Source organism: Hippocampus bargibanti, linkage group LG09 (assembly GCF_051943395.1).
Source record: "Hippocampus bargibanti isolate YZ-2025 linkage group LG09, ASM5194339v1, whole genome shotgun sequence".
In the NCBI taxonomy this organism is placed as follows: Eukaryota; Metazoa; Chordata; class Actinopteri; order Syngnathiformes; family Syngnathidae; genus Hippocampus; species Hippocampus bargibanti.
This window is the reverse complement of record NC_142742.1, coordinates 13,977,926-14,003,123: the sequence shown is the minus strand read 5'-3', so window position 1 is coordinate 14,003,123 and position 25,198 is coordinate 13,977,926. Positions and strand designations below refer to the sequence as shown.

The 25,198-nt window shown below is 41.7% G+C and overlaps 1 protein-coding gene and 3 non-coding genes across 4 annotated transcripts; 1 reads left to right on the top strand and 3 right to left on the bottom strand.

Annotated features, from left to right (window-relative positions):
- The first annotated feature begins 3,282 nt into the window (after positions 1-3,282).
- LOC148893726 (synapse differentiation-inducing gene protein 1-like) lies at positions 3,283-23,260 on the top strand. The gene is made up of 4 exons (XM_089004063.1): positions 3,283-3,677; positions 10,057-10,518; positions 22,142-22,279; positions 22,744-23,260. Exons 2-4 carry the CDS (start codon positions 10,102-10,104, stop codon positions 22,900-22,902), a joined length of 714 nt encoding a protein of 237 aa, XP_088860189.1. The 5' UTR covers positions 3,283-3,677; positions 10,057-10,101; the 3' UTR covers positions 22,903-23,260.
- trnat-agu (transfer RNA threonine (anticodon AGU)) lies at positions 17,108-17,180 on the bottom strand. The gene has a single exon. It is a non-coding gene; the product is annotated as a tRNA-Thr (tRNA).
- Positions 19,906-19,978, bottom strand: trnat-agu (transfer RNA threonine (anticodon AGU)). The gene has a single exon. It is a non-coding gene; the product is annotated as a tRNA-Thr (tRNA).
- Positions 20,498-20,570, bottom strand: trnat-agu (transfer RNA threonine (anticodon AGU)). Its single transcript has one exon. It is a non-coding gene; the product is annotated as a tRNA-Thr (tRNA).
- Positions 23,261-25,198: the final 1,938 nt, after the last annotated feature.

The window sequence follows — 25,198 nt, the reverse complement described above, 5'->3', positions numbered from 1 at the left end:
CGGCACGGCTGTTATGACACGTTGCATGGCACAACTTGTGTAAAAATGTAGCCCCACGTCCCTGCTGCAAAGTGTCCATCAGAACCTTAATGCAGTTCCCAGTGAAAGTGACAGAGCCTTGCCTTGCCACATTATTAACTCCAGACATTTTTATGAGGCTGTGCAATGCACAAGAGTGCTCCTCATAAGATATGTGTCCACTGTGTGGTTGTCCATCATTGGCATCACATTACTCTTGCAGAGTGATGTGGTCTTCTAAATACTTCAATTATGTGACAATTATTCCCTACAGGAAGCCAAATCTTGTATGTACAGTAGGTTGACAAATTAATCTATTTTGCCGCACATCTTGCGGGTGATTTGTATGAATGATATGTCAAGTGTTCATGATGATAAATGGTGACATGAAACTACACGAAGCTTTGTGAAGGATACTGTCAAGACACAACCAACTTGACAGGCTCATGACAAATGCATGAGAAGTGCCTTAACTCATCATCAAATATGAATGCGGCAATTAATTTATCAGCCTTTCACTGTGAGTTATATTTACACCCAGAAACAAATTAATGTAGTCTTTGAACAATCTTTGAACAGAGTGCTAGATTTCTATCTATCTATCTATCTATCTATCTATCTATCTATCTATCTATCTATCTATCTATCTATCTATCTATCTATCTATCTATCTATCTATCTATCTATCTATCTATCTATCTATCTATCTGAAGGGATGGGTGAAGTCGCATGGGTTTCGTCTTGTGATTAACCTGAATCTCCTCGAGATTGTTCTGGAAACTATGGGCGGGACATAGTGCCACACTGTGCGCCGTTGCGTCACTTCCTTCATAATTTAATAACCTAAGTGTACAACTCCGTTACATACACCCCCCTTAAATTATGCAGAAGTGAGGCAACATACACACGGAAGACAACAGAAAGACCAACAGGCAAAATAGACAAGGTTATCGGGCAAGGATGTACAAGGAAGTCAATCATAGGAATTCTTCTTTCAGAAGTGTGAAGGAATAGGGTGGTTCAAAACCCATCCTATCACAGACTAGTAGAAATGCCATTTACATTTCACAAAACAGCACATAACAACACCCGTTACTGAGAAGCCATAAAGATAATGGCGACAATTGGCACACAGCACAAACCCAAAAAAAAAAATCAAATGGTCATATTAAACCCACATTAATGTTGGCATCCCGACTCTCTGATAGGACATTTCACATATCAGCCTGTCAGGGGGTTTAACTGTCCTACCACATCTCGTGAAATTGATGGGGCCCTGTGTGTCTTGTGGTTGTGTGCAAATTACCGCCTCAAGTTCAGTCTCATCTGGGGGTGAGTCAGGGGTCGAGCGTGCTATGTCAAACACCGGGTCTGTGGAAAGTTCAGTCTGTGTGTGGATATCATGGCCTGCTGACAGACTTCTCTCACTGACATCCCCTCGACATGCATCGGCGGAATCATGCTCTGAAGAGAAGTGCTCATGTTCCTCTGTCTGAGCTGGAGACTGCATGACCCAGTTCTCAGTGCGCAGCTGAGTGTCCTCCTGATCATCAGGGACTGAGCTTTTGTCACTCCCACAATGTGCGTCCATCTCTGACCCCTCTGAACACGAACCAGGCTCCACCTGCCCAGAGAATGTCAAGAAGTCAACCGGGAGCAGTAAGTTCCTGTGTACGACCTTCTCTCTGCCTGTGGCATCATCTCGGATCCTGTACACATTGATCAACGGCTTCACAGACACCACGTCATAAGGGGTTGACTCCCAACGATCCGCAACCTTCCGCTTGCCCTTCTCGCCTCGATTGGCTAGTAGCACCTTGTCACCAACAGCCAATGGCGACCCCTTGACTTTGCGTTGTTGTGTCAATGGGCGTGTCATGTGGGAATGAGGTGTTATGCATGGGGACGTTATGTGTTGGGCTGAGATGTGCAACAATGCTGTCTGCCAGCTGCTGGCCAATGTGTCTAATTATGTCACTCATCTGACCAACTACGTCAGGTGACTGGGGTAAGGGATCTGTCACTGGTGTGTCAGGAGTCTGTGCGCTCGTCTGAGATGTACTACACTGGGTCTGGGAAGGAACTCTGTCCCCACTAACATAAGTGGCCTCAGCTAGAACCTGCCCATTCCCCTCTACTACATCACTCTGGATGGGACTCCACACCTGTAACATGGTCGGGATGCCTCTACCTCTACCAATACACTTATTAAAAGGTGTGCTAAATGTCCCTTGGAAGGAGCTCATTCTCAACTTCACAAAAAAAACTTACAGGAAAAAAAAAAAACACAACAATTGCAAAACAGCAGCTCAGACAATAAACACACAATTTAAAGAACGGGGTCGACACACCGTCCACCGAGTGATGGGATGAAGACACTGTGCAGCATCGCGGTCCCGGTCCGAAGTGGAGAGTCACTTGTGATCGACGGGTCACGGCACCAATGTGACGGGTGTCACAACAGTGACTGTCTTCATCCCCACGATGCTGCCGTATTAATGAAGACGAGACGCGTGGATGTGTCTTTTTATTTCTTTTATTTCTGCAACACAGTATGGCAGAAGGGATGGGTGAAGTCGCATGGGTTTCGTCTTGTGATTAACCTGAATCTCCTCGAGATTGTTCTGGAAACTATGGGCGGGACATAGTGCCACACTGTGCGCCGTTGCGTCACTTCCTTCATAATTTAATAACCTAAGTGTACAACTCCGTTACATATCTATCTATCTATCTATCTATCTATCTATCTATCTATCTATCTATCTATCTATCTATCTATCTATATCTCTATCTCTATCGATATCGATAGTCTAAGTTAAATATTGAGATAACACAAATATAACTGGAAAATTTATTTTTCAATCACTTGTTCAAAAAGCTTTTCTGAAGGTGGTAAATCAATTATCTCTGTTGTTTGTTGTTAATTACTATTTCACAATTTCCTTTTGAGGGGGTTGTTTTTGTTTTTCTCCAACATTTGAATTAACAGCTTGAGCAAGAGGAAAACAAAAACAAAAATAAGTGTAGCTTAATATAAACTTTTGTCACGTTGTCACTAATCAGAACAATTGTTGATTGTCATAGTGTGAGGTCACTATCGATGATGGTGACATTCAGCAATAAAAAAAACCAACATAAACATACTTTCGTACAGATTGTGAGGAGGCTACGTTTCCACGTCTGGGGTGGCGGGGGCATCCTTGACCGCATGAACTGTTACGTCTTGTTCGAAGGAGCTCATCCACACCCACCCAACCTGTTCCGCTGAGCACAACGCGCCGATGCGTAAAACCACGTCCAACCCATGATGCGACGGCAGAGGAGCAACGACGGGCAAATCCGTGATCTTCGCCAGTCGAGAGTTGACATCTTAGCGAGACAGCAGCCTCGGGGAATCACTTCAGCCTAAATAGGTCGTGGTGGGGATCTTTGAGCCTCTCCCATCTGCGTCCACGTGCGTAAAATGGAAGTGTGTGGGTGCGCTGCGAGGAGCGGCACAATTTTGTCACACACCAACGGACAAACTTGCTTTTAACGAGTGAAAGCTGCAGCGTGCATGCCGGCTTCCCCCGAAATAATAATGTGAAGTCATAAGCGGGGGAATCAGTTGTGCGAAGGAAGGATGCCGAGCGACGCTGCGGGAGGACATTCAAACCAAGGTGCGAGATGACTACTGTGTACAGCTTTGTTTTTTTCAGATGTTGACAGTCTCGAAATGCTTTGCTGTTCGGGTAAAAAAAAAGTAGTTTCAAAGCTGTGGTGTCATCTTTAGTTATACAGTATTTTTAAAGTGTGCAATGCGATAAAAGACGAGATTTAATAAACAAAAGGAGATGCACGAGAGAAGCAGCGTGTATTATTCATAGCTGGGGAGCACAATGCTAGCTAAGTGCACAGCTTCTGGTGTTTTGCTTAATTTCTTTATGCGTGTAGGATAAAGTTTTTTTTTTCTTGTCATGTTGTGTGTAATGGAAGCGCGTGTGTTTGTGCGTGTGTGTGCGCGTGCGTTTGTGCGTGTGTGTGTGCGCGTGCGTGTGTGTGTGCGTGTGAGTTCATATTCACACCGATTGTTTTCCACATCATTCGCCCTTGTCCAGGCAGAACATTTGCGTTTCGTTCTGTTGTGTAATATACTATATACTATATACTATATACTATATACTATATACTATATACTATACTATATACTATAATAGTGAAGCTTGTGGCCTTCATGTATACATGAAGGCTACAAGCTTGTTTCCAAGCATGCCATCACACGTCAACACACTACAGCATAACAATTCATTATGCACTATGTCTGCATCCCATTCTAGAGAATCTTGGGACTGTTTTTCCTCCGTAAATCAAGTTGTATTCTCCTCTTTGTTTCCTGTTCTACCCCCAAAAAAAATATATCTATTGTGCACATTTCCTTGGCTTACACCCCCAACAACAATGCAGCCAATTTGCTACTCAATTTTAAAGTCTGATGCCGGTACTTTAGGGGATTCACATCAGTACTTTACCGTTACTCATTCTGGTATTCAGGCAAGGGTGCTTCCAGACACTCTGGCACCTCAGGCAAGATGGATGGAAGAGCTCCCCTCATCCAAGAAGGGAAGAACAAAATTGAGATGATGAATAGGCAAAGACACCTTTCATTTCATAATTACTGTCACACTTTTAGTTGTATTAAATTTATCCTGTCTATTTGATATCTACTACAGTGACCCAGTTAAAAAGATCTAGCAATTCTAAAATTGTAAAACATATAGTTATTCATAAATATATAATATAAATATAAATATATTGTGGTGTGCCTCTTTCACTGTTTCTCCATTTTGAAATAATTTAGCAGTGACGTGCAGGCAGGGGAGGCAGGTGAGGCCGCGCCTCACCTGTCATCATGGAAATATTAAATCAGGGGTGTCAAAATCATTTTTTGCCGCGGGCCACATTGTAGTTATGGTTTCCTCTTGAGGGCCGTTATGAATTTGGGGAACCCATTAGAATGTTTAAATCCCTTCAAATATTACATATAGAGCACACAGCAAATTAATGAATAACTCGTTTTCAAATCTGAAGTCAAGAATAATGACTTTTATTGTGGTTGACATCCAAAAATATGAAATTTTGGCTCAGATTTTAGCAATCATCATGGAATTTAACAAGTTTGATTTGCTTTCGAAAAAAATGATGTGGCGGACCGGATTTGGCCCGCGGGCCTTGACTTTGACACCTGTGTATTAAATGAAGAAATAAATTAAACAGTTATATTTATTTAGTGATTTCTACTTTAAAGTTCTTTTCTACTGAACTTCACCGTTTTTGGATTTTTTCTTTCAAACTTGCTGAATTTTTACATTTACCGTTCAAATACTAAGTAGAGACGAGTGGTGAGGCAGCAGCCGGATGAGCCTCACCATGGATTGCACAATCACTATACTAACTGTGCTGGCTTGCTCTGCAGTGAGACCGCATTGCTCTCCCTCTGCATATCGCTATTAGTGTTCAAACACTTTTAGCATTTGAACTCAATTTCTACAGTTTAGCTGGTGTATATAATGTAGAGTCACTTTACATTATAAACACTGTACAACGGTGCTTATTTTATTTTATTTTTATCAAAACTGTGTGCCTAGGTGAGGCACACAGTTCTCCTGCCTCATGACAGGGGCCGCTGGTGATTACAGATTTTTCTTGCGCCTCCTTGGCTGCAGAATAATAGAATTAGTGAGAGCAATCTACAGTAAACAGTTAGCAAGTTAAGTGCAACCATCCAGTCATTTTTTCGTGTTGCTTGGCCTTATTTTCAGAATGGAGGATTACGTATCTAAATTGAAAGAAATAGAGAGACTTTTAAAACTGTTGCATCAATAACTTAAAGTTATTGATGCCTTTCTTCAGAAGGAGCGGCGCATGGACTTAATTTATAAGTAAAGGTAACACAAAAGATAACAACGTTTTTTTAATTATTTTTTTCTATGCTACAGTTTATATGAAGAATGCAGACATGACATTTTAAACAAAACACTTTAACTGTTGCCAATCAAATGGTGAATAAGCTACTCTGTGTAGTTCATGTTTGTAAATCTGACACTGATGACGTCAGTGCCTCACCAGCCATGAACCTCGCCGCACGTCACTGTAATTTAGTGTTCTTAATGATGGCCTGGCACCCTTATACATTTTTTAGATTAAATTGCCTTTTTCTCACACGAGAAAAATTTACATTTCACGGAAGCAAAGTGATGAAAGCAAGAGGGAAGTAAAAGAAGTAGAAAAACAAAATACAGGAGCCGCTGTCAAGACAGCCTCTCTCACGGCACCATCTTGAAGTCAAAAGAAAAAAAAATCTAAATAACAAATAATATGACAACACAAATATGTAGTCGGTCATTAAATCTTAGGCACTTTATGCACCCTCTTGGTTGTATCAAGCAGTTGTAAATGAAAGAGGAGAGGATCAAAGTGTCCTTTTCAACAGTGGATCAGGGACGTGCACGGTGGAATGTGCTACAAGCTAAATGTTGAACGCAAACACAAAGCTGTAGCATCCTTTGACAAAAAGATTATCTCACATCTCCTGTCCCACATAAATCCGCTTCAATTCCAAGCCGCAGCAGTTCTCTTTCGTCTCATCGCGGACTCCCCAAACCATGCATCCAGCCGCAGACTGTCCAACAGCACCAACTTTTCTGCTCAACAAAGTAGGGCTGTGAAGATACTGCCCATTACAGTGCCATTTGACTGTCCAGCTATGACAGTCAAATGGCACCGACATTCCTCCCAAATTAAAAACAGTGCTGACATTTTTGTTCTGCCGAAAAGGCACAACCGCTCAGCAGAGTCTCCACCTTAATGAATGTCGTGGCCAAAAATGCTGAAAAACAATCCATATCCATTCCACACGACACACAACAACACAAAGTGACAAAAGACAACACAAAGACACCACAAAAACAAACAAAAAATGCAAGGCTTAAGTGTAGTTTCTAAATGAAACGATAACTACCTATCTCCCCAGGAAAGCACCATTGGGTGCTTATGTGTGTATGTGTACGTCATATGATAGATCCACATTAGATTTAGAATTGACTAGTAGATCTCAATCAGCACCCCTGATATCGCACAATATCAGCCGTTTCGCATGGTTTCCCTCAGGTCAGGGCCCTATGAAATATGGATTGCCTTCCCTTTTGTGGCGTTTTAGTCAAGGGTGGAGCCTGACCATCCCCCATTTCATTCATCAGTCATAAAATGTCACTACGGTAAAAATACTCACCATTATTGACCAATGTAGAAAGAGATAATTGCCGATTGACTAAATGCCTTTTAAAATAATTAAAAAGAAATAACATGGAAGCTACAAGTGATCAATGAGCTGTCTGGTGAGTTCTACTGGCATATTTTGTGACATTTTCCAAGGTTCCATTGTGTACTATCATTCCAGCGGGTGGAATTATGGTGTATATTTCATTACATATTGTAAGCCTTCAGCTGTGCTCGTAAAGGTGCCTCAGCAGACGAGACAATATGAATTCTCGCCTGCATATGACCACTGCTTATCACTGTGGAGTTTGTTTTCCATTACACATCGAGATGAGTGTGCGAGAGGGAGTGAGACAAACATTGGGCAGATGGTGATTTCATTGCACAGGATGGCAAAAGTGTGCGTGTTGAATGTTGACAAACAAGAACCTTTATTTAACCAAGGTAATTTGCATTTGAAAGATATTTCAACACACAACCAAATAAAAATGTCTCCAAAAATACAGTTGCTAAAATATTGAGAATCTCGTTTGATTTTAATTACAAACTGACATACTCAGTATAAAATTTTAGCCTGTTTTGTTCATACCGTAAACAATGATTCTGCTATACCTGATATGAAGGGCATCGGAAGGGTACAAAGGTTTATTGGACTTTCTGCCATCGAGTGAAAGTGTATTTAATTATTCTGCTGTCATTACACATAACTGGCACAGATAGAAGGAAAAATATACATTATGTGCATCGATGAGAAGGTTTCTTCAGCCGTCATCTGTACTTTTTTGCGCAAAAAAGTACAGATGATAGCTGAAGAAACCTTCTCATCGATGGACCACTCCTGTACGACTGAGAGCTTACACAGACGTACATTATGTGCAGTAATTAATAACAATTGTCAATAAAAAAATAATTTCACATGGATTAAAATGTTTAAAAACACATTTTTAATGTGGATTTCAATTATGTCGTTTTTTTTCTCGCCTGTCGTGTTTTTGATCATTGGATTGGTTCACAGTTCACAGCAGCAAAGTAATGAAAGTAAGAGGAACAGCAACTCCACTGGCTCCCTGTTAAACATCGAGTCGAATTCAAAATACTTCTGCTTACATTCAAAGCCATCCATAACCTTGCCCCTCCCTATCTTTCTGACCTGCTTCAAATCTCTGTTCCCTCTCGGTCCCTCAGATCCTCATCCTCCCTTCACCTCTATGTGCCCAATGCCCGTCTGACCACGACGGGATGCAGAGCTTTCAGCCGCTCTGCTCCCAAACTCTGGAATTCACTTCCACCCAACATCCGTAATATTGACTCCCTCCCTATTTTCAAGTCCCACCTCAAAACCCATCTGTTTAAAATTGCTTTCAATGTCTAGTTCAATCTGCAATTTTATTATTTATCATTTTACTTATGGTTTTATTGTTATGTGCTTTGTTTTATTGTTTTTATTGTAAAGTGTCCTTGGGTGTTTTGAAAGGCGCTTGAAATTAAATGTATTATTATTATTATTAAGTAGAAAAAAAATATATACAGGACCGCCTGTAAAGGCACCCACTCTCGGGGGGCCATCTTGAACACAAAAAATACAGACAGTCATTCAATCTTAAGCACTTTCTGCACCCTCTTTGTTCCATTAAGCAGTTCTACATCCAAGAAGAGAGGATCGAAGCTTCATTTTCACCAGTAGATCAGGGACCTCATGGTGACATGTGCACGTCTGCTACAAGCTAAATGTTGAAAGCAAACATGAAGCTGTAGCATCCATTGACGAAAAGAGACTCACATTTCGTGTTCCACGTAAATCTGCTTCAATTCCAAGCCGCTCCTTTCTTCACATCGCGGGCTCCTCAAGCCATGCATCCATCCAGTCCCAGACTGTCCAACAGCACCGACCTTTCCGCTGAACAAAACAGGGCTGTGAAAATGCTGCCCATGACAGGCGCAAAAAACACAATCAGCCCAGAGCTGTCCAGTGAAGAATGTCAAATGGTGCCTCCCAAATCAAAACGGTGCTAGGATATTCGTTCTGCTGAAAAGGCGCAAGCGCTCAGCAGAGTCTTCTCCTTGATGAATGTCATGGCCAAAAATGCTGAAAAACAATTCGTATTGGTTCCACACAACGCACAATCAGTCAAATTGACAAAAGAAAACACAAAAACAACACAAAACCAACAACAAAAAGCAAGGCTCTTGAGAGCACTTGCAGAAGGCTGCCTACTCTGGTGCCATCTTGGACTTGGATGATGATGAAATCAGTTAAGACCAAATGGCCTCGCGTGGTGGGATGCCTCAGAGTGGCAGGACGCTGGGGCTCTAAATGCCCACCAGCCGGCGGCGAAGGAGGTGGGATCTCACAGGAAGGTGAGGCATTCAGCACTCACCCCACAAGGAGCACCGCATGGTCACATAGGAAGAGATCAACATATTGTTTACGTTATGGTGCACCGTACGTGGGTGCGGCGAAGGCAGTATAAGGATAGGGATCATTTTGGAGAGGACAGAGATTCTCATGCATCTGGCAGAAAAAGGCTCCATGGTAGCGTGGCAGCATTGTGGCATTCATTAACTACTTGTTCAATTGCGTTTATACGGTATTCTGGTCGTTACCCTTAGCATGGCAAGCATTGAAGATGCAACACTAGTAAAAGTTCCCCAGAACTATTCAAATGGTGTCTGGTTCTCGGCACTGATTGGAAACTTGAAGTTGCACCTTATCTATTTTAACATGATGTCAACTTCATTAACTTTATCATTAATGTTTGCTGTGTATATTATTTCAACTTCCAGACCGCCGACCTCCTCTTGGACTTTAATAGTGTGAGCAGGATCACCATGGAGAGCCTCAGTGAGCTCCAGAATCCTCTTCTGGACAAAAGTAGCAAACACTTAGTCCAGGGTTACCTTGGCGAGTACCCAGGCCAACAGCAGCACCAGGAGAGCCTCGTGGGCTTCTTCGACTGTGGGAGCCATGATGAGCACAAGTCTCAACAGTTCCTTGATGCCACCTCACTGCATCTGGCAGTTGAGGCCTTCTACAAGCCCGACTTCATTGTGTGCAAGGACGATGTGAGCCTGCACAGCAAAGACTCTAAGAGCGAGAGCTTTGAAACCACCTTCACCGAGAATAAGGACACGGCGCCGGGTGACGACTGCACGGAGAAGCAGCTGAGCGGCACGCAAGGGGAGAAGGACGTGAAGATCCAAACGGTGTCATATGAGGTGGAGGATGAGCAGGCTCCTGATTATGAGGTCAGTTGTGACATCACGTAAAGACCAATCCATCCAATTACTCTTGTGCTTGTTCTCTGTTGCTGTTTCCCAAACTGTATTGAACCAAAGCACCTGTTTGACAAATCTCATGCCGAGGACACTGCCAAACAAAATTACTACTCAATCAATGGCGGGCTGTGCATGTCACTCCTAGCCCTTCAGTGGTGCTATGTCTGAATCAATCAGCTGAGAGTGTGGTGTGATATTACTAGACGTCCACTAGAGGGTGATGTTGGCAAGGAAATAACTTATAACGAAGTTAATACTGTCATTAAACTGTTCGAATTTTTACTATGAACATGTGGATTCATGATAACCTCATAAAATGGCAATATTATTTGCTATTTGTGCTAGCTTCGGCGGTTTCTAACCTTAATGATGTCCATCTATTCTTGAAAAGTCTGTCTTGAAAATTGCTTTAACAGTGTATCTGCAACCAAATGCATTTCTTCCCCTTCTTCAGCCATTGTGGGTTGCAGCTCGCTACAGATACAGTGTGCTTGCTCTAGCCAGCATGCTCTTTAGTCGCGGCTAATGATTCTATGATTGGCTAGTGACTAGCCAATCATGGGACTATCCCATTTTACAGAGACTGGTAACAAATGATGGCTGAAATGTGATTGCTTGAATGCTTAAATATGAAAACACACATCTGGAAGCATCACAACAGGGGAAAAGCAATGGAAGGAAGCTGAAAGACAATTTGGAATTACAGTATTTAATAAGATATCATGGACAATATACAGTACAATTGACATCTGTCTGTGATTCAGAAATATTTATGCCAGCAGAGAAGGTCTTGCAGGCCCTCACAGCCCAAAACTAGACTCAATAGATACAGTTTGATGTTAGTTTTTCCTTAAATGTTGTTAAGTTTTCCTACATCCACTTAGTTATTGTCCCAAAAATAGTGAGACTCGACTCTTTTTGCCCCTGAATATCTGTGCCAAAAACATGAATGTTCGATTGACATTTCAAAATGTGTCAGTGTGACTGGATGTTTTTCTTGCCAGTCCACGTCCACCGTCTCAACTGACACTATAACACGGCCCTAATGAAATGATTTCTCTAATAAAATCGCAAAAAGAATAAGGAACAAAGATGTCAAAACTAAAATAAGTATGTTATTTCTCACAATCATTAGGGATTTTAAAAATAAATAGTGCATTCATAGGTAGAAATGAAATGTCAGTTCCTAATGAGAGAGTATGCTTTTTTATTCACTGGCTGTCTTGACTGCGCAGGGAGAGCAGAATAATGTGCGTAGTCAGTTAGTTCATTAACAATAAGTTATAAGGGGTCAGCCCATCTTTGTGCAGGCGGACGGCCATGGGGATGCTTTGTCATTTACATTATTTTAACAACCTCGGAGACCATCCGAGCCATTTGCACTCATTTCACATTCCCTTCTCCTCAGAAAGGTCATTTCAATGCAAGTCTTTCAAGTTCGCTGTGGATTCACTGTGCTTTATAATTGCTGTGCGTGGTTTTCTCCGCCGGGCCCATTGTTCTTCGTGATGACTAGCATGCTCTTCAAATAAAAGTCACGAAAGCAAAGCAGCAAAGTCATTTCAGATGTGCCGGCAATCTCGTTTCAGTCACACACTGTGATCAGAGTGCTCCTATTCCTCCGGCGCATCACATAGAGATGTGGCATTGCTACAAGTAATGCGGTTTGTGCCCTGAGTGCATTAAGGGTCCCTGGAGCAGGTGGCCACTGGCTGAGATTATTCCCTGTCAATTCAACCGAGCAAATTTTTCGGACCAAGTGTGTCTGTGTAAAAGTTGCCTTTCCGTATTCTGGTGTGTCCACTGACCTTTATCTTTGCTGTGCGATAACGTGGATAACTAACCATTGATAGCCAACATATGTTGTGCAGTTGAAAAAACATGAATGGTTAGATGGTATCAACGTATAACAGGGGTGAGTAAATGTCTGTACTCAAAGGCCAAATATTTGGGCTAGTAAAAATAACCTGAATAAAACAGTTCAACTGTGGAGGCTTTCCCAGCAGTCTTTGGGCAAAAGACAGACCACACACGGAACTAGCAGCAAATCACAGAGTACGCATCGAGACAAACTATTATCTCATCTCATCTTCCGTACCGCTTATTCCTCATTAGGGTCGCGGGGGTTGCTGGAGCCTATCTCAGCTGTCTTCGGGCACGAGGCGGGGGACACCCTGAATTGGTTGCCAGCCAATCGCAGGGCACCCAAAGACATACAACAGTCACTCTCACACTCACACCTAGGAACAATTTGGAGTGGTCAATCTGCCTGCCATGCATGTTTTTGGAGTGTGGGAGGAAACCGGAGGACCCGGAGAAAACCCATCCGGGGAGAACATGCAAACTCCACACAGGGAGGCCGGGCCGGGACGCGAACCGGCGACCTCTGCACTGTGAAGCCGGTGTGCTAACCACTCGACTACCGGGCCGCCCCGAGAAACTATTATCCACACCTAAATTCACACTGTCAATATGCTGGAACCAATCCCCACATAGCGTGCACACAAGTCAGGCGAGTGTATCACTACTCCATCAGCAACTTTAGCTCTTGTATTTTCTGTATTTTATTCCGAAAAATGTATGTCGTCATTGATGATAAGATTGACATATTTCATTTAAATGCAGTGGTGAGATGTCAGGGTCTGCAAGGCCTTCTCTGCCAGCCTAAAATATCTGAATCACCGACTAATGTAAATTATATTTTGTCTATGAATTCTTCTAAAATAATTCCATTTTTTTTCAGCTTCCTTTCATTGCTTTTAGCCCGTTGTGCTGCTTCCAGATGTGTGTTTTGGTATTTAAGTATTTAACCAATCACATTTCAGCCATTATTTGTTACCGGGGTCAGAAATCTACCTGTATGCCTTCACAATCAGTTCTGCAGGCCCTGGAGTATAAAAATCAATGTTGATGAAACTTTTGCTTTAGCCAATCAGAGTTTGAGTTGGCAACTCAAGGCCTGCTGGAAGGGTCAGAGTTTTCAAAAACTATGATTGGATAGTCATATGATTGGCTAGTAACTCGCCAATCATAGTATCATTAGCCGCTAGGTGATAAGAGCATACTGGCCAGAGCTAGCAGACTCTATCGGTAGCGAGCTGCATAAGCAAATATATTGTTGTGTTAATTTAAAAGCGTTTTTGTCAACCCACAATGGCTGAAGGAGAAGAAATGGATTTGGTTGAAGATATACTGTTAAAGCCATTTTCAAGATGAATTTTTCAAGAATAGATGGACATCATTAGGGTTGAACAGCTCCGAAGCTAGCAAAAATAGCAAATAAAATTGCAATTTTATGAGGTAATCATGACGCCAGACGTTCACCATAAAAATTTTAATGACAGTATTTCTTACATTTCTTCAAGTCACAAGTTATTTTGTGGCCAACCGCACCCGCTAGTGGTCATGTAATAATATCACACCACACTCACAGCTGATATATTCAGACGTAGCACAACTGATGAAATGAAAAAAAAACAACTGAAAAACACAAAGGAGTGATCACTTTGGCAAACAAACAAGAACAGCGGGTGTGTCTCTCCAGTCTGTGTCAGTGACCTCGAAAGCACCAGTCTCTCAGTTCTTATCCAGTGCGGCTCACGAGATGAAGGTAAATTCGGGTTCCCGTGTGCCCACTGCTTTATTCATGGAGTGTCAAATCATGACGTGGCTATGAGACGTCGCCGTGGTGATGGATCACAGCCACCTGTCCAGGAGCGGCATGTTCATAAAGCAGCGAATGGGACCCTCGTAATCTTGTCTTGGCAGCTGTTGGGAGACAAGTCTGGATATTTTATGCTTTGCTTCAGTGTCCAAATAAATAAAACTTAGTATTTTCAGAATTGGCTGGCAATTGGCGGCCCGTTGGCACAGTGGTTCGGGCGTCGAACTCCCAGGGCAGAGGTTCCGGGTTCAATTTCAACTGCGACCTCCCTGTGTGGAGTTTGCATGTTCTCCTTGGGCCAGTGTGGGTTTTCTCCAGGTACACTGGTTTCCTCCAACATTCCATAATCATGCATGGCAGGCTGAAAAACACTGAACACAGCTTTTCTACATGCTGAACTGTGACAAAACAAAACTAATAAAAGTAAAATTGACAAAAGAGCCAAGACAGAAGGAGTTGTCATGCAGGGAAGAAGTCGACCTCAATGCAGGGGAGCAACTGGGGGCAGCAGTGCAGGGTATATTCCAAAAGGAGGAATTGAGCATTACAACAAGACAATATGACCGCACAGTGTAGATACAAGCCAACCACTGGGAAACTAAATCAAGTCACACTTCCAAGCAAATCAAAAAGGTCAACAAAAAAAAAACGAGAATCATGACAAGCACATATGTAATAAGTAAAGGAAAAAACAAAAGGCTCAATTAGTGAAGAATATAATAACAAGTGAAATAATTGACCTTAGCTGTGTTTTTGTTTTGTCAAATTTGGCAGAAAAGATCCCTTTTCATCAGAAACGCTTGCCATCCTCAAGTTACGAAACGCCTCAACAGAAAAAAATAGGCTATTATTACGAAGGAAATTTCAATATATAAAAGATAAAAATATAGAAAAAGTGTTCATCAGTCGAGTAATCGCTCACTTTGCTGATGTTTGCCTTGGACATTTTTGAAGGATGGTTCAAAGCCAACATAAGAAAATGTCCTTGGATCAGTTCTTTACAAAACGACATTCAAAAAGTACTTCTGATATAGAACTAAAGACGGCAAAAACAATAAGGACACGGAGTTAAAATTGAATTGGCCATCATTTTTATTCTATACTCTTTTCTTTATTATGTATTTATGAACAAAATCATATACAGTAAAGTCTCGTTATATCGATATTCAAGGGAGTCCGAAAAAATATCGATATAACCGGGACTATCGATATATCCGACCCTGTTTGCATGTAATTTTCTCCGTGCGTGCATAGAAATAGTATCGATATAACCGGGACTATCGATATATCCGATATCGATATAACGAGACTTTACTGTATTGTACAAGAATATAATTGTGACATGTATTTGTTACATATTTTGATGCATTTTCAGGCTTACTAAAAAAATATGTCCAAATTTTGGGGGGCTTGGAACAGATTGGGGCATTTACACGATAAATGCTTCTCGACTCACAATTTTTTCTAGCCAGGAAGTTTCTTCCAATTAATTTTGTAAATAGAGTTACCCTTGTATCTGTTTTCTAATGTTGCATGTGTGTCTGGAAAAAGAAATACTCAAATAAAGTCCAGTCACCTTAAAAATGGGTTCTTCATGACCTCCCACCAAATGTCTAATTCATGAGGTGACATTGATCAGCATTAGTTGATTGTACACCTTTGTAGGATATGACACGGCTCTATTATGCTATCCTGGAAGTGTACAGTATCCAATATATTCTGCTCGCACCTTGACTGATGGCTGTAGGCAGCAGAACTAATGAAAGCTGCTCTCTACTTTCCATTGGTGCAATCCTCTGGCGTTTGTGCAGAAGAGCTGAGCCAAGCAAAGGCTGCGGCCTCTTCAAAGGTCACCCGGGAATTCGTGTCTACATCCTCATTTTGCTCACCTCGCTCGGATCAATGTCTATCCGTCACTAATTAGCCCCAGTCTGGCTTTGTGGGTCTTTGTGAGTAAGACTGCACTGTATGTTACCAGCGAGGACGACGATGACAACGACGGGTGTAAGGAAGCGGGGTGTGCGCGCTGGAGAAGCAATTGAGCACATAAATGGAACTTTCCTCCTGCGGTGTCCCTCTCCCTTCACAGCGATGGAACAATCCGTTAATCCCCTTTATTCGTCAGCCCTCTCACGGCCACTCCGGTGTGCTAAGCACTTCCTGCGTCGGAGGTCCAGAACACGAGAGACTCTGTTGTCCAGCGACATCACTTCCTACCTTGTCATCAAGAGTCTGACAGTGAATGGTGCTCATCACAGTGTGACCCAATACAAGAGATCATTTTCATATCACACCAACCCTTCTGCGTGAGTGGGTCGTATTGATTAACATTGCATGCTGGCTTCATCCAAACCACTGGTATCAAAGTCAAGGCCTGAGGGTCAAATCTGGCCCCACCATATCACTTTATTCGGTACGTGAAAGCAAATCAAGCATGTGAAGTGCCATGATGCATGAAGTCAGAATCAAAATTTCAAATTGTTGTATTTAAAGTACAAAAATAGTCATTATTCTTGACTTGAAATTTGAAAAATAGTTATTCATTGCACATTGTACACCAGGGGTGTCCAAAGTCGGTCCTTGAGGGTCGCTGTCCTACCTGTTTTCCAGCTCACCCAGGAGCAACACACCTGATTCAAATGATCAGCTCATCAGCCAGCTCTGAAGCAGCATCAAAATGGTCCTGATGATTTGAATCAGGTGCGTTGCTCCTGGGAGAGCTGGAAAACAGGCAGGACGGCGGCCCTCGACGACCGACTTTGGACACGCCTGTTGTACACATTGTAGATTGTGTTTAAATATACATGAAAAGAACACCGCCTTCTCTGAGGATGTTCCTGATATTCGAAACCATCTTTTGGCATTTCAGAGTTTTGATGTGACATGTATTTCTCAAGGCCCCAGTGAGAATTGAACGCACGACCCCTGGTTTACTAGACCAGTGCTCTAACCACTGAGCTATGAGGCCTATATTGACCTTGTCTAGTATAGTCTGATCATCATTTTAAACCAAGAAATAATCCAATTTTATTCAACAAAAAATTGTGGTTTGTGTTTTGGAAGTTGGAGAAGGTTAAAGAGGGATGTCCCACCTAACACATAACAATGCGTCTTTGAATGTTGAAAATAAAGTACTGGATAGAGCGCATCTCTCAAGGCCACAAGGAGAATTGAACTAATAACCTCTGGCTTACTAGACCAGTGTTCTAACCACTGAGGTATGAGGCCAGTTTCTACTTCGTCTTGTACAGAATGGTTATCGGTTGAAAAGCAACCAATGATCAAATTTGACTCCACAAAAATTTTGGTTGGCGATTTTTGCCGATTTATAATATTTGATGTCACTGAGAAAATCTGAAATCAAGACACCACTGTGATATCATTGTAGACGGTTGCAGAAGGATGTTCCTTGTAAACCACAATAACAGTCATTATTCTTAACTTCAAAATTGAAAACTAGTTATTCATTAGTCTGTTGTGCGCTTTATATGTAATATGTTTATGGGATTAACCATTCTAATGACTCCCCCATTTTCATAACTGCCCACGAGAGAAAACCTGAACTACAATGAGGGCCGCGGCAAAAAATGATTTTGGCATTCTAGGTCTGGTAGATGCATCGTAGATTGTGTTTTATAAACACATATGAAACAAATACTAAATTGGTCATTAATTGAAGGTGTGCCTCATAACCGAGTACATCTTTTAGTGTGGAAAATGAAACATCCATAAACCTCCTCTTCGGTCTTCCTCTCGGTCTCCTGCCTGGCAGTTCTAGGCTCAGCATCCTTCTCCCGATATAGTCACTCTCTCTCCTCTGGACATGTCCAAACCATCTCAGTCTGGCCTCTCTGACTTTCTCTCCAAAGCCTCTAATATGAGTTGTCCCTCTAATGTACTCATTCCTGATCCTATCCAACCTGGTCACTCCCAAAGAAAGCCTCAACATCTTCAGCTCTGCCACCTCCAGCTCTGCTTCCTGTCTTTTCTTCAGTGGCACTGTCTCCAGTCCAAACATCATGGCTGGTCTCACCACTGTTTTATACACTTTTCCTTTCATCCTAGCTGAAACCCTTCTATCACGCATCATAATAATAATACATTTCATTTCTATGCGCCTTTCAAAACTCTCAAGGTCACTCAGCATTCACTCAAACCGGAAGCTAGCTCGCTAATAGCTAATTAATAGCTAGCTATCAAGATAGCTACCTTAGGCAGGCATAAATAAAAAAAATCGAGGGCAATGACCATCACACCTGACATTTTTCTCCAGCCGCTCCAGCCTGCCTGGACACGCTTCTTCACCTCTTTTCCACACTCTCCATTGCTCTGGACAGTTGACCCCAAGTACTTAAAATCCTCCACCTTCTTTATCTCTTCTCCATGTAGCATCACTCTTGCACTTGGATCCCTCTCATTCACACACATATATTCTGTCTTGCTGCGACTGATCTTCATTCCTCTGCTTTCCAGGGCATATCTCCACATCTCTAGTTTCTCCGCCACCTGTTCCCTGTTCTCGCTACAGATCACAATGTCATCTGCAAACATCATGGTCCAAGGAGATTCTTGTCTAAGAAGGGGCTCAGAGCTGTCCCCTGGTGGAGTCCCACCTCCACCTTGAATTCCTCAGTCACACCGACAGCACACCTCACAACTGTCTTACAGTCATGATACGTGTCTTGCACCGCTCTGACATACTTTTCTGTCACTCCAGACTTCCTCATGCAATTCCACAGCTCTTCTCTGGGCAGCCTGTCGTACGCTTTCTCCAGATCTACAAAGACACATTGCAATTCCTTCTGACCTTCTCTGTACTTCTCTATCAGCATTCTTAAAGCAAACACTGCCTCTGTTGTACTCTTTTTTGGCATGAAGCCATACTGCTGCTCACAAATGTTCACTTGTGCTCTTAGTCTAACTTCATCTACTCTTTCCCAGAGTTTCATTGTCTCTCTGTCTCGCCAGCCTGTAAAGATCAGTCTCGCCTTTACTTAAATGGGGGAATCATTGAAGGTGAGCCTGGTAAACTAACACAGGTTTTAGTGTTTCAGATGTTCGCTTTGACGTTTATCTCTCAAGGACCCGGTGAGAATTGAACTCCATGACCCCTGGTTTACGAGACCAGTGCTCTAACCACTGAGCTATGAGGCCCCCCATTCATGTGTCTTGAACAGAATGATCATCGGTTAGAAGCGCAACAGATGATCAAATTTGATTTCACCAAAATTTGTGATTGGTGAATTGGAAGTATTCATGACGTTTTATGTCACAGAGAAAATCTGAAATCAAGGCACCACTGTCCATGAAAATGTGATATCATTGGAGAAGGTTACAGAAGGATGTCCCACGTAAACCACAATAACAGTCATTATTCTTGACTTCAGATTTGAAAATTAGTTATTCATTAATTTGTTGTGCGTTCTGAATGTAATATGTAGAGGAGATGAAACATTCGAATGGCTTCTCCAAATTTGTAACGGCCCGCAAGAGGAAACCATAAGTACAATGTGGCCCGTGGCAAAAAAAAAAATAGTTTGGCACCCTTGGTCTTGTGGATGCATTGTAGATTGCGTTTTATAAATATATATGAAATTAAAATGACAAAACTGGCCATTCATTGAGGGTATGCCTCATAACCCAGTGCATCTTTTAGTGTGGAAAAAGAAATACTATGGAGAGCGCTTTTCGCAAGGTCTCAGTGAGAATTGAACCTACGGCCCCTGGTTTACTAGACCAGTGCTCTAACCACTGAGCTATGAGACCTGTTTCAAACTAGTCTTGTACCCAATGATCATCAGTTTAAGAGCATACAATGACCAAATTTGACTCCACAAAAATTTTGGTTGGCAATTTTTGAAGTATTTATGGCATTTGATGGCACAGAGAAAATCTGAAATCAAGGCACCACTGTGATATCATTGGAGACGGTTGCAGAAGGATGTCCCACGTAAACCACAATAACAGTCATTATTCTTAACTTCAAAATTGAAAACTAGTTATTCATTAATCTGTTGTGCGCTTTATATGTTATATGTTTATGGGATTAAACATTCTAATGACTCCCCCAAATTCATAACGGCCCACGAGAGAAAACCGGAACTACAATGAGGGCCGCGGCAAAAAATGAGTTTGGCACCTTAGGTTTGGTGGATGCATTGTAGATTGTGTTTGATAAACACAGATGAAAAAAATACTAAATTGGTCATTCATTGAGAGTGTGGCTCATAACCAAGTGCATCTTTTAGTGTGGAAACTGAAGTGCTGCATAGACTGCATTTCTCAAGGCCTCAGTGAGAATTGAACTCACAACCCCTGGTTTACTAGACCAGTGCTCTAACCACTGAGCTATGAGGCCTATAGCAGACTTGTCTTAAATTGAATGACCAGAAGAGTAACCAATTATCAAATTTGACTCCACAAATATGTTGGTTGGCGATTTTTGAAGTATGTATGGCATTATGTCATAGAGAAAATCTAAAATCAAGGCACCACTCTCCATGAAAATGTGATATCATTGGAGAAGGTTGAAGAAGCATGTCCCATGTAAACTACAACAATAGTCATTATTCTTGACTTCAGATTTGAAAATTAGTTATTCATTAATTTGTTGTGTGCACGATATGTAATATGCAGAGGGGATTAAATATTCTTATTGCTTCCCCAATTTCACAACGGCCCACGAGAGGAAAAAGGAACAACAATGTGGCCTGGGGCAAAAACTGAGTTTGACACTTGTGGTCTGGTGGATGTGTTTAATAAATATATATGAAAAACAATTACTAAATGGGGGAATCATTGAGGGTGAGTCTGGTAAACTAACACCGGTTTTAGTATTTCAGATTTTCGCTGTAACATTTATTTCTCAAGGCCTCAGTGAGAATTGAACTCATGACCCCTGGTTTACTGGAGCACTGAGCTATGTATGAGGCCTCCTATTCAGTTGTCTCAAACAGAATGATCATCGGTTAGAAGCGCAACAGATGATCAAATTGTATTCCGACAAAATTTGTGCTTGGTGTTTTGGAAGTATTCATGACATTTGATGTCACAGAGAAAATCTGAAATCAAGGCACCACTGTCCATGAAAATGTGATATCATTGGAGGTTATAGAAGGATGTCCCACGTAAACCACAATAACAGTAATTATTCTTGACTTCAGATTTGACAACGAGTTATTCATTCATTTGTTGTGTGTTCTGTATGTAATGTGTGGAGGAGAAACATTCTCATTGTTTTCCCAAATTCATAATGGCCCTCGAGAGGAAACCGGAACTGCAATGTGGCCAGTGGCAAAAAATGAGTTTGACACCTCTGATCCAAACGAAGCAAAACATGCATTTTTGCCTCACTAAAGACTTAAAATTGTTGTGAATGTAAATCAAGATAATTGTCTATATGGGCCCTGTTTTTGACTTGATAATAAGCGCAATTCATAAATACATAAAACAGCAAGATAACAAAATGTTATTTCAAAAAACATTCAATTCCTTGTACTGCTCTTAGTAAAATACTGCACGCAGTCGTCTTTTTTCCTTGAGGATAAAGCATATATGCCGATGAAAAGTGTTAAATTATATTTCCACTTGTAAATTGCTTCTTTAACTGTAACAACCAGTGCTATCAATGCTTCGCATGTAAATATAAATCTGACTTTCCTAATGTAAAGCTGTGGCTCTTTTGAATAGATATTATGTAGTTTAGTGTGTTTATGTTTATTTTGATGGAAAACTTCAGTTGCTTGTTGCTTTAATCCTCTTTTTTGAGTAATTGAATTGTTTGCTCAAATGGTGATTAGTTTGACGTGAGTGGACGTGACTTGAAGTGACGTGAAGAAAAAAGACAAAACTAAACTGAATGCCGGCTTGAGTCTCCAAACACTACTGTGGTGCAGGAATCAAACATCATGGTCCTGTGTTTTATTGCAGAGTGACAGCTCCAGTGAGAGCGAGAGCGAGGACAATTTCCTAGTACTTCCACCTCGGGACTACTTGGGCCTGACTATCTTCTCCATGCTCTGCTGCTTCTGGCCTTTGGGCATTGTTGCATTCTACTACTCTCACAAGGTATTGAGATGACCTCCAGCAATGGCATGACATCCTGCTCTTGCATTTCAGTTTGCTTTACTGACCCACATACCATTCCTCCCGTTATGCATGATTGATTATATTATAGTGTAGATGGCGTTAACACTTAGCAGCTAATACTAGTGTGATGAATACTGAGTGGTTGCGGCTATTAGTCACAACTTTGCAAATCACGGCGTACACTGAGTGTTTCTCTCACAGTGACAATTACAATGGAGGGCATATTTTTTCATAGCTCACCAAAACACCCAAACAAACCATTCGTCACTACTGTCAGAGGCATGACCTCATTGCCATGGCAACAAATGGCAGAGAGACAGACAGAGAGACTTCTTGCTTTCTCTCTGCTCACCCTAGCTCAAAACGCCTACTCAAACACTCGCCGGGGATGATGACTAACTCATTTCACTCTATGATTTTTATTTTATTTATTTATTTGTCAGACCGGCAAGGCCATCGCTAAGGGAGACTTCTCCAGAGCGGGAATGAGCTCCAGGAGAGCACTTTGCCTCGCTGCTCTTTCCATTACCATCGGCACAGGAATGTATGTGGGGGTGGTGGTGGCCCTCGTCGCCTACCTGTCCAAGCATGGACATGTATAACACCGACAATAGAGGCAGACAAATGGAAGGAGGAGGACAGACTTTACCATGCCTGCGGGCTGCTGGGTGTCAAAAAATAAGAAGAAGGGAAGAGGAAGATGAAGTGATTTCAAAATTTTTGGGACCCGGAACTGATCTTGAGTTTTTGAGATGGATCCTTCCTCAAAGAAGAAATCCTTCCTGACGTAATCAATGTGACGTATTCCCTCATCGATACAGTTGCAGTGTCAAAAATGTGCTTTTATATTATCCAGATTGAAAAAAAGACACTCCTCTTAAATTGTGTTTGTCGAGACAAAAACTGCTGAGCAGTGGTCATTCATGTATATTCTGTACTGTACACTAAATTAAATAAACAGTTTTGGCATGAATAATGAAACGAGACGACTACAAATTTCGTTCATCTTCTCCTCTTGGTACACCATTGATGTTCATGGCTAATTGTGGGGATGTGTTGTGCAAAACTGTTTATGCAATGAACAAAATGTTGCACATGAATATTAACAGTTTTATGAATATTAATTCTCGAAAGAGCTCTGGTGCTGCCGACACAACCTAGAGTTGAACACGCTCAAGACGGTAGAGATGATAGTGGACTTCAGGAAACATCCATCACCACAGCTGCCCCTCACATGATCCAACTGCCCTGTGTCAACCGTCAACGATCTTCAAGTTCCTGGGAATCACAGTCTCCCAAGACGAGGTCAGCGCCAACTCCATCCTGAGAAAGGCCCAACAGACAGTGACGTGCAGTCAGGGGAGTCATGGAAATATCAAATGACAAAATTAATTAAACTGTTATATTTATTTAGTAATTTGTACTTTAAAGTTCTTTTCCATTTAACTTTACCATTTTTTGATTTTTTTTTTTTTTCAAAATCGCTGAATTTTCACATTTACCGTTCAAATACTAAGTAGAGGCGAACGGTGAGGCACCAGCCGGCTGAGCCTCACCATGGATTGCGCAATCACTATGCTAACTGTGCTGGCTTGCTCTGCAGTGAGACCGCATTGCTGTCCCTCTGCATATCGCTATTAAAGTGTTCAAAAGCTTTCAGTATATGAATTAAATTTCTACAGTTTAGCTGGTGTATATAATGTAGAGTTACTGTACATTATAAACACCGTACTACAGTGTTTATTTAATTTCATTTTTATCAAAACTGTGTGCCTAGGTGAGGCATACAGTTCTCCTGCTTCATGACAGGGGGCGCTGGTGATTCCAGAGATTCTTCTTGTGACTCCTCAGCTGCAGAATAATAGAATTAGTGAGAGCAAGCTACAGTAAACAGTTAGCAGGTTAACTGCAGCCATCCAGTCATTTTTTCGTGTTGCTTGGCCTTATTTTCAGAATGGAGAATTACATATCTAAATTGAAAGAATTTTCTAAACTGGACTTTCAATCGAAGCAGGAGATCATAATTAAAGGTAGACCAACACCGGACTGGATAGCTCACAAACGGTGAGGGATGAATGTAAATCTCCTGGACAGCTTCTCAGCTTTTTGGCCAAGAAGGATCTCATTGAAACTATTCCTGAAGCGTCAAAGTTGCTCCAGCTCGTGCTCACTGTTCCAGCTACTACAGCATCAGTGGAGCGGTCATTCTCAGCACAAAAGACTGAAAACATACAGTCGGAACAGCGACGACTACACTGGCAGTGAACTCCATTGAGACATAGAGACTTGGACTTCATTTATAAGTAAAGGTAACACGATAATAACGTTTTTTTAATTGTTTTTTCTATGGTACACTTTGTATACAGTATATAAAGAATGACACATGACATTTTAAACAAAACACGTTAACTGTTGTCAATCAAATGGTGAATAAGATACTCTGTGGAGTTCATATGTTTGTAAATCAGACTGTGATGGCGTCAGTGCCTCACCAGCCGTGAACCTCACCGCACGTCACTGCTAACAGAGGATGTACTTCCCGAGGCTGCTGAAGAAGCATGGCCTGCCACAGGAGGTGCTACGACATTTCTACACGGCAGTCATCAAAACAATCCTTTGTTCTTCCAACACGGTTTGGTTTGGGGGGCGCCACAGAAATGGACATATTCCGACTTCAACAGACAGTTTGAACAGCGGAAAAAATCATTGGCACTACTGATAGAACGATTTTAGATACACATCCTTAAACATGTTTCTTCATTTCTGCTTATTTGTATGTTAGTTTAGTCTATATATGTACTGTATGTAGTTTATTTTATAATCTTCCATATCTGTAGTGTGTACCGTTACTCAACCATTCTTATTTCGGACTGATCTCATATTTCACCCTTCTATCTC

Excerpts from the sequence above, each read along its gene's own strand:
- LOC148893726 (XM_089004063.1), top strand. The coding sequence starts at position 10,102 with ATGGAGAGCCTCAGTGAGCTCCAGAATCCTCTTCTGGACAAAAGTAGC. Across the intron at positions 10,519-22,141 it reads AGCAGGCTCCTGATTATGAG|AGTGACAGCTCCAGTGAGAG; the intron begins GTCAGTTGTGAC and ends GTTTTATTGCAG. Across the intron at positions 22,280-22,743 it reads CATTCTACTACTCTCACAAG|ACCGGCAAGGCCATCGCTAA; the intron begins GTATTGAGATGA and ends TTTATTTGTCAG.